This window comes from Leptinotarsa decemlineata, unplaced genomic scaffold (assembly GCF_025532065.1).
Source record: "Leptinotarsa decemlineata unplaced genomic scaffold, Ldec_3_MD MMD2_P_RNA_scaffold_14, whole genome shotgun sequence".
In the NCBI taxonomy this organism is placed as follows: domain Eukaryota; kingdom Metazoa; phylum Arthropoda; class Insecta; order Coleoptera; family Chrysomelidae; genus Leptinotarsa; species Leptinotarsa decemlineata.
Window position 1 is genome coordinate 660352 of NW_027412528.1, and position 10290 is coordinate 670641.

Genomic DNA, 10290 nt, shown 5'->3' on the forward strand with positions numbered 1-10290 from the left:
CATATACATCTATATGTAGGGTTCAAAAGAGACTAAACTACATCACAATGCAGAATGATACGACATGAAATAATCAACGCGAACAACATCAGTTTAAATTATCACTGAAAAATTCTTCCAGCTTTGGAGAAAAGCAAAGTTTTCAATTTATTCTTCATGATCATAGAAGACAAAGTTCTGAGAGATTCAGGTACCTTGTTATAAATATTAATTATTGAAAAAGGTATATTTTTTTGAAGATAGGTCAAATGTGTCTTTATATTCAAAAGGTTATTTTTGTTTCGTGTGTTGTGCGTATGGTTCCTATCGTAAGTCGCAAAAAGAGATATATTTTCTTTGATAAATACCACAGAGTCATAAATATAAAGACCTGTTAGTGTTAATATTTTTTTATCTACGAATATTTTTTACAGCTTTCTCTCCGAGAAAGGTTGAATATTTTTCTGAGACATCATTTTTGCAATACGAATATTTTTTGTGTATGTACAGACATTCCCCAGAACATATTGCCATATCTGATGTGACTCTGAATATAACTATTATATGCTAACATCGCAGTCTCAGTGGATATATTTTGTGTAATTATTCTCAGGGCATAGCAGTGCCTTGACATTTCTGTTGCCACTTTATCTATGTGGCTCTTCCAGTTCAGCTTTGAGTCAATTATAATTCCAAGAAAGGAAAGTTGGGTCACTGGTTCTAAAATAGTTACACCATAACTAAAAGTATTATTTGTGCCGTTTTAGGTAAAAGATATGATTTGTGTCTTGTTTTTGTTCAGTTTGAGGTTGTGTGATGTAAAGTACTCCTCCAGAATCTTTAGCTTGAAAAAGATATTTACCTGTAGGTAGTTGTGATCGGTTGAACCAAAAACCACAGAACAGTCATCGGCATACTGAACCATGTATTTATCAACAACTTCAGGCACATTGTTAGTGTAAAAAATGTATAGTAGTGGGCCCAACACTGACCCCTGGGGTACACCTCTAATGATATATAGCATTTCTGATTTCATTAGATCAGTATCCCTTCAAGTAACACATTGCTGTCTATTTTTCAAATAGGACGTAATTAGTTCGAGTGGCAGCCCTCTGATACCGTATAACGACAGTTGTGTGATCAATAATCTATGGTCTTGGACAAGTCCAGCCTTTTTACTATTGATATATTCAATTACCTTACATAGAGCTTGATAGTTAGCTCAAGTAGTAGATTTCTTTCTTCTAAATCAATTCTGCATATAACTTGGAACATTATTATTCTCTAGATAAGTGATCAGTCTATTGTATATTATTTTTTCAAAGATTTTATAATGTAGGCACAGTCATTGGTTGAAGTCTACTCGACATCGATGAATGATATTTTTTAGCCTTGAAATGTTTATGACAAACTCTTTCAAAGCGATACACCATTACTGGGTCCATTTCATTGATATCCCTATCATTGATAGAGTGCACCTATATACTGAATTGTTCTAGATATTTTCCAGGATTTGGAAATTTGTGTAGCGGTGCAGATGCTGAACACTTTGAAATGCAGCATTTCCTACACGACATAGTTGAAAACGAAGTTCGCTAAGAGTAATGAAAAAATATTGAATGTAAGAATGTGATAACACTGGATGAAGATGTTTATATGAGATACAAACTAACTGATCGGAGAACACTAATAAAAATAATACGTATCAGATTCCTTTCAAAGGAAAAATGTCAACAATCGACATAACCTATAATCTCTGCAGAGACCACAAACCACTTTAAGTAGTGTGTGGCAGAGACCCCTACAGGTGGGCACAACGAACTACAAAAACGACTGTGACCTTGATCATTTGCGTGAAACGTCTATAGAGTACGTAGTTTGTGATCTCTCTACGTGGCAACAGGGCTGATACTTTTTATTTTCGTAAAATTAAATTGTATCAAGTAGCAAGTTTGAGAGCATAATAATATTTTCATATTTAATGCAGTCTCATAGTGGTGCACATTTAGGTCATGTACCTGTTTTACAGTGGAGCCCCGATAAGAAACATAGTGATAGAGAAAGGTTTCTAGAAGAAATAAATAAACCAAACCATATGTCTTCAGGTCTTTCATTTTAGGTGGATATGTATTTACCCAGCTTATATCAATAATAAGAAAACGTTAGCTCAAGGAAGAAGGATAAATAAGGATAAATGCGTTGAAAACCCAACACACCAAGAAATTAGAGATGTATTAGTGGCAGCAAATCTTAAAATAGGAGTTGAAAATAAATTATATAGCAGAGAAAAAAGCAAGGAACCTCTTTATCGAGGCAGAATTAGAGTTCAATTGAGGAATGATGATGGAAGTTTGATCAATAGCGCTTTCCCAACCAGAGAGAGCATAATGTATCATCTTGGTGAAATGATTCCTAAATTAAAATCTAGACAGAATAAAGGTGCAGGGGAAGCACCACAACAAGCATCAACCAGCAATAAGGGGAAAGGAAAGGGCAAAGGAAGGCGATGAACTTATCTACAATATGTTCAATTTTGCACCTAATAATTTTTTATTTATGTGAAATTTTGAAAAATACAAATAAGTATCATATTTGATGCTAATTTTCATTCCACAAGTTCAGATAATAGCGCATTGGGTTACCCATTCTGCAGTAATTCAATCAAGTACCTATTAAATAAAATGAATAAAGTAATAGTAAGAATCGTGAACTGAAACCCTGTTTCTGTTCAACCAATTACTACATACCTATGTGATGTTGATAGCCATTTTGATACCAGTAGTCAAATAACCAGTGTCTTTCTTCAGTGTAAAAACAATAGCTGCTAATGTTGGGGAAAAGTGCAGAAGGGCGACATTTTTTTCATTAACCTTCATATTGTGTACAAATCCTGTGAATTAATACTTCCAAAATACAAATGAAATTATAAAACAATAATGAAAAGTAATTGGCGCTACGGGGAGACTTTATTGATTCCAGTGGCGCATTTGCTTTTCAGCTACAGGAAAACCCAGAAAAACCTGCAGTACCACATTATCTGGAGATCTCAATCTGCCAATGTTCTCTCATACAACAAAATGATATGATACATGATATATTCTTACATTGAGTAATCAATTCACATTTTCCAAAATTTAGTTCAAGTCCAAGATGTTTTGAATAATCAATGATTTTTTTCTAAATCATTTGAAACAATGTTTTCATCGCCAGCGAGTGAACCATCGACCAAATACCAACAATTAAATTCGTATGATAAGCTTCTAGTGAGTTCGTTGATGGTCAGACAAAAAAGAGCAGGTCCTAAGGAATCACCTTGTTGAACACCTCTCTCAGACAGAATCAGATGTTCACCAAAACTCAAATAGGAAGCTGTTTTATAACACTGACTGAAGGTATATAATCCTGGAAACAAATCTTTAACCTTACGGAGCATGATGTTTCTATCAATTATGTTGAAGGCATTTTTGAAGTCTATTTTTTCAGGAAAATTTTTGAATCGGGATTTGGATGAAGATTAATATATCTATGAGCAGCATGAGCAATAGCTTCACATCCACCTGCAGTACTGAAACCAAACTGTAGTGGACGTAACGTCGATCCTACTTCGTCTTTAATCCTCATACAACCAAGTTTAGCTACCAATCGTCGATAAAAGGTACCGACGGCAATCGGTCTTACTCCTCCATCCTTTTTCCGAAGGTAATAAAATGACGTCACACACAATTATATTTCAAAACTGATGTTTTAAAAATCCTCAACACAATAAGGTTCTAGATCTGACAGTAATCTTTTTGATGTTTTTTTTAAAATTGTTTGCTACTAGCAGAGTGTCTAACAACAAGTACCTACTGGTAACTTGTTGTAAAATTTCATTGCCATATAATAGGGAGACTTTTCAGTTAAGTCTCAATGTATGATATGGATAAATGAGGTCATGCCTCCTAGTGTTATATTCGTGTTCTGTAGCATTTAGATTTAAAAGTTCTCTGTTTTTAAACAAATACATCAAACATTCAAAAATACACATTCAGTCATGATGTTATTATTCTTAAAAACTGTTCGACAAGAGTCCTTATAATGTTTGTAATTTATTATTCTCATTACTCTTTTTTGTATAAGAAATATTCTATTTGTATTCTTGTTGGATGATAGATTCAAAATTTGCAAAGTAAAGAGATAAAGCTGCGTGCTTTTCTCAGTTCATAGGACACTTTTTGAAGCTTCGAAGAGATTTCTTCTATATATGTTGTGACCAGTTCAGCCATTCATCAATGTAAACACCCAAAAACTTGGTGTCATGCGATAACTGAAAGGTATGATTGAAAAAATTATATATCATTTGGTTTTTCCTCTGCTGTTAGATAGTTTGCAAATAGCATCACTTTAGTTTTCGACTCGTTCAATACTAACTTATTTGTTTTCAACCAGTTTTTTGTTTTCTGAAAAATGTTACAACAGTTTACCATCATCTCTGGATATGTTTCTTCCCCTGCCAGAAGGCTTGTATCATCAGCATATATAGTTATAAATTGATTATCTGCTAATTCAGATTTGCATAAATCATTCATAAATATAACGAACAACAGTGGGCCCGCTACACTTCCTTGCGGTATACCTATTAGATTAGATTAATATGGGGCTTCTGTACTGAACAGCCACTACACTGCGACCTTTGCAGGTCTATTGTGTGTGCCCTCATGTATGCTAGAGTTCCTTGTCTAGGCCCGTCCTTGTAACTAGACTCCATGGGTCAGACCTCAAGTTCCCCATATATTGAGAGGGTTGTGGTTTTTCCTTCCCTAATGTTGCAAACCTTATCCTTGACAGACCTTCGCAATAGCATAGTATGTGTACGGAGGTTTTCTCATCCTCTTGGCAAAGCCTGCATAGGGCTGTGTCTGCCAGTCCGATGTTGTTCATGTGTTTGTTGAGTCTACAGTGTCCCGTCAATAGCCCGACCAGAACTCTAGTTGATAGCCTATTCAGACTCAGTAGGTACTCCGTGAATTTAGGCGGTGGCTCTTTAATGAACTTTTTGGCCTGTCTCATATCCGGCGCCTTATTCCACCATTTTTGAGATTGTTTTTCCTTCCAGTTGCTGTTACAAGTTTTTCGCAGCACTTTTGCTGTACCACAAAAGGGTTCTGGGCCAATGGGGGAGCATCGTGCTAGTAAATCAGCCTCTTCGTTGCCCTTGTATCCTGTGTGGCTTGGTACACAGGCTAATGACAGTCTGTTTTGACTACCTAGTTCTTGTAGCTTTTCTAGTCAGTTCCATTTTTACAATATATAGCACTTCCCCCATGTTTGTTTTCTGTACGACAAAAGGAAGCTGCTAGATTTAATTTTTCTATTCCAATACATTCCAGTTGGGTACCTAGTTGATTTCCAATGCTCAGTAACACATAAAAAATGGCAGTCACTATTGTTCGCCAAGAAATGTTCTACTTTCTCCACACTGTTTTCAACTAGTTGCCTTGCAGTGAATGACGGAGGACGAATATGTTGAAGCTTGGCTTTGGAACTGACCGCCTTGGGGAGCCTCGTTAATCTTTGATATTCGAGGATAGAGTGTTCTGTCGATCCAGAAGAGGGCGTCTTTAAAAGGGGATATGTCATCGCCCTTATTCATATCACTAAAATTCGTAATTTCGTCTGCTACTGCGGCTGACATCATCAATAGTATGCGCGTTAACTTCGAGATATAACCTTCGTCCTAACAGTCAACGCACATATCAATAATAATGTTTGCCGCAGTAGCGAAGAAGCGTTTGTAAGACAAGTTCCATTTGGTCACGGCCTATCAGCAATTATATTCTCTTCAATCTATAAAACTCATTCAAAGTAATCACTTTCATTCATGAATTTTTCATTAGTACAGATTTCCATTGTCTAAATATGAAATAAATTGATTTGAAATCCCCGAAAGAACTAATACAATTGAAATGAATAGCTGAGAATAATAATTATATTAGTCAAAAAAACCTGAAATGAAATTACAATAAAAAAAACACAATTAAACAATTGAAAAAAGGGAATAAAAATTGAAAGATTTCGAGCCAAGTTTCTTCATGACGTTTCGAGGTTTAGCGGTAGATGACCGTTTGGCGGGAGTTGGCCGTTTTCAGTCTACTATAGTCTTGATGATTCCTCTTTTGGTCGGACTGATGGTGGTTGGATTCGTGGTTCAGATACTGTACCGTGTGAGTGGTTTTCGGTATACAGATGTGTCCCACTTAGTGTCTGTCCTCTTAACCAATACGTCTAAGAATGACAATTCGTTGTGGACTTCCTTCTCCAGTGTAGAAGTGATGGAAGGGCTTACGCTATTGATGTGCTTTAGAGAGGTGTCTAGTTCTAGTTCCCGAAGCAGCTTAAGACCTTCCATCACATTCACAATCTAAGTGGGAAACATCTTTATGCCGAAAACTCACACGGGGCAGTATGAGAATCACGAATCCAACCACTATCAATCGACTAAAAGAGGAATCACCAAAACTCTAGTTGACCGTGCTTTCGGGCTTTGTAATACAAAGGAAGTTACTACGCCATCTTTGTTTTTTCTCTGTCGATGAATTTTGCATTTCTTCTCCTTTAATTTGACGTGCTGTACGTGACGATTCGACAATTATTAACGAAAATGTGGCTTTGTGCCCTTCTGACATGTTGCGCCAGATTTGTTTTTTCTCTGTCGATGAATTTTGCATTCGTTTCCCTTTCATTTGATGTGCTGCAAGTTGAGATTCAGCTATCATTACTGAAGATGTGGGGTAGTGCCCTTCTGACATGTTGCACCATATTTGTTTTTTCTTTATAGATGAATTCTGCAATTCTTCTTCTTTAATTTGACATGATGTACGTGACGATCCGAAGTTTTTTCAATGATTCTCTTTGCAATTCTTCCTATGCTGTTTCACATTAGGCACTCGATATTATATTTTTTATAGTCTACAAATTAAATCATTTAAAATGAGTACCCACATACATCGACCTGTTGCGACTAGTATAGCGAAAATAGGTTATGAGGTCCTTTTGGCTTCGTAAAATGATTAACTATGTTTTTTGACATCTAAACGAATCCATTGATGTCAAAATCATCGGAATCGGACGACCGGAAGTGAAAACCGGAAGTGACCTGTTTTTGACAGATTCGAAACCTTCTCACCCTAAGGAATCCAAAAATACCATATGTTTCAGTATACGATGATTTTTTCATTTTTTTGTCAACAAATTCTGAGTTTTGAATCAAACTTCTGCAATTGGATTACACTCGTAGTTGTTCATAACCCAAAAACTTTAAATTCCAAGTATGTTCAACGATTTTCTTTGAATGTGCAATTCTTCCTATGCTATTTCACATTAGACGCTGTATATTATACTTTTCATAATCTACAAATGAAATCATTTGAAATGAGTACCCACATCGGTCTGTTGCTGCTAGTATAATGAAAATAGGTTATAAGGCCCTTTTGACTTCGATAAATGATTAATTATGTTTCATGGCATGTAAACGAATCCATTGATGTCGAAATCATCGAAATCGGAAGTGAAAACCGGAAGTGGTCGTTTTTTGATGGATTCGAAACCTTCTCACCCTAAGGAATCCAAATATATCCTATGTTTCAGTATATGATGATTTTTTCATTTTCTTTGTCAATAAATTCTGCGTTTTGCATCAAGCTTCTGCAATTGGAATAAACTTATAGTTGTTCATAACCCAACATTTTTTAATTCCAAGTTTGTTCAATGATTTTTGTTGAATTTGCAATTCTTCCTATGTTAATTCACATTAGGCGTTGGATATTATATTCGTTACGCCATCTTTGTTTTTTTATCTGTCGGTACACTCTGTATTCGTTTCCCTTCCGTTTGATGTGCTGCACGTTGAGATTCAACTATCATTAACGAAGATTTGGCTTAGTGCCTTTCTGACATGTTGCGTCATCTTTGCTTTTTCTTTGTCGATGAATTCTGCATTTCTTATCCTTTCATTTGACGTGCTGTACGCGACTATCCGATCATTATTAGCGAATATACAACTTAGTGCCCTTCTGACAGTTGCGCTATTATTTTTTGTAATAACTCATTAATTTCCACAAACCCTCACACACGCCACCACCTCCCACGCTGACTACGTCACTTTCAAGGTTTTAATGTTTTATCACTATTTGAGATATATTTATAAAATTATTACAATGTGTTAAAACAACGATAAAAATAAAATAAATACAACAATAAAAATTAATTGGCGCTCCGGGGCGACTTCATTGATTCCAGTGGCGCATTTGCTTTTTCAGCTGCAGGAAAACCCGGAAAAACCTGCAGCACCATATCATCTGAAGATCTTGATCTAACAATGTCCTCTCTCTCATAAAACACAATGTAGGGTGTCTCCAGAGGCTCCAATAAATTTAATGCGTCGCCAGAACACTTCGTGACACGACTATCGTCAAACTTAAACCAGTCCGTTTCTTCTTTAACCAAGGCGTAATAATGACCACATTCAACGCCAGAACCACAGTGAACAATGACTGCATGAATATTATAACAGTGGTCTGCTAGGTTGAAATGTTCATCTATTTCGAACCTTCCAAAGAGTTTCTTGCTTCCGTTAGAAGTTGAGTCTTGTTTGAAAATCATCAGTGTTATTATGAGATTGACTGGTGCCTCAGCTATACTTGTTTCCTTATAACAGTCAGTTAGTTTGGCGCATGTTTGACAATACAGTCGATCATCACCTGTTAAAAATTCCATTTTCAGATGATTTAACTATAAGCTTTGCACGGACTGGTAATTATTCGTATTAGGAAAAGCTAGATGAAGTTCCAGAAATTCACATAAGTTTTCAGTACTTCTTGAACATTTACCACAAAGTAAACAAGTGAGGATTTTTCCAGCAAAAGATTTACAAACACAAGACGAGATGGGTTGTACGGAATCATTCAGTCCAGAGCGGCTGGGAGTATTGATTTTGCTATTGTTTTGCTCACGAAGAGTATTCAACAAGAACCCCAAGAATTCGGAACAATCCTCTTGTTGTCCTAACGAGTATCTAGTGGACTTCAAAGACTCCAGGAAATCGGTTGGAGAGAAAGATGATACCTTCTTACGAAACTGCAGCTGCACGCAAAACAGTCGAAACGTTTGTAAAACGGTCGCTTTCCCCATTTTCGAATGTTAACTCCACAATACGTAACTCATCGACACCTTTGGTGCCATCTCCTTCTTCTCCTGATGATGCTAACTTGGTTAACAAAGATACGAGACTTCCGACATGTTGGAACGCTAGACTTCTGTTGAATCGACATGTTTTTTTTCCTTGAATGATATATTTTGACGCACCCTGTACACTTCGACATCATATTTGTTTTTCAATGATATATTTTGAGATACCTTGTACACATTGAGGGATCGCACGTTGAAAACTTACAGCCTCGTGGAACTGTTATGTTTTTTCTTAAATGATGTATTTTGACGCACCCTGTACACTTCGACGCCATGTTTGTTTTCAATGATGTATTTTGAGATACCTTGTAACATTGAGGGATCGCACTTTGAAACGATACTGCCTCATTAATCTGTAATGTTTTTTCTCAAATCTGATTAATTATTATTAATATATCACTTTCGCGCTTCCAATTTTCATCGAGTCGTTCACGATTAATTTCAAAACCGGCAACGCCACATTGCCCCATAAACAACGATTTATTGTACAACTGGCAACACCTGCATTGCGCCAGCAACCGGTAAAACCTCGATACCATCTCTCTTTGCCTCGATTATGTCACACGCGTCTCTCGCTCTTACACACACATACACATCTTTATATGAAATATTAATTATTTCCCAAATCTAAGTATATTTTCCTATCTTCAACATGATAATGATGAATACTGTCTACGGAAAAAAAATGCTGTCAAGTATAATGAATGTGTCAAAACTAACGCTATAAATACCCAACATTCGCAGTTACTTTCAATATCTTACGTTGGTGTGGAGGCTAAGGATAATGCCTACCGCGCGGACGATCCAGGTTCGAATCTCATAACTATAAACTTTTTTTAATTAAAATCACGTGACTGGAACGAGACAAGGGGGCAGAAGGGTGATGCGGAGTCCCAAGGAGACCGAGTTCCATGCTTGAATCGCTACGATACTCGTTCCATCCTACGTCGATGACGTCACACGTTTCTCTCTTCCACTCACTAAAGTTTCTCTCTGAAATACTTACCAGCGACGCTCGACCTTGAAGTGCGCTCGTTCCTGCCTTGTTCATTTGCTAACTAAAACGTCAGAAGATCAAATCACTGA

At 36.5% G+C, this 10290-nt stretch overlaps 1 protein-coding gene across 1 annotated transcript; it reads left to right on the plus strand.

The window, feature by feature from the left end:
• The first annotated feature begins 1851 nt into the window (after positions 1-1851).
• On the plus strand, positions 1852-2573 carry Srp19 (Signal recognition particle 19). The gene is made up of 2 exons (XM_023172465.2): positions 1852-2043; positions 2099-2573. The coding sequence occupies exons 1-2, from the start codon at positions 1961-1963 to the stop codon at positions 2487-2489; spliced, it is 474 nt and encodes a 157-aa protein (XP_023028233.2). The 5' UTR covers positions 1852-1960; the 3' UTR covers positions 2490-2573.
• Positions 2574-10290: the final 7717 nt, after the last annotated feature.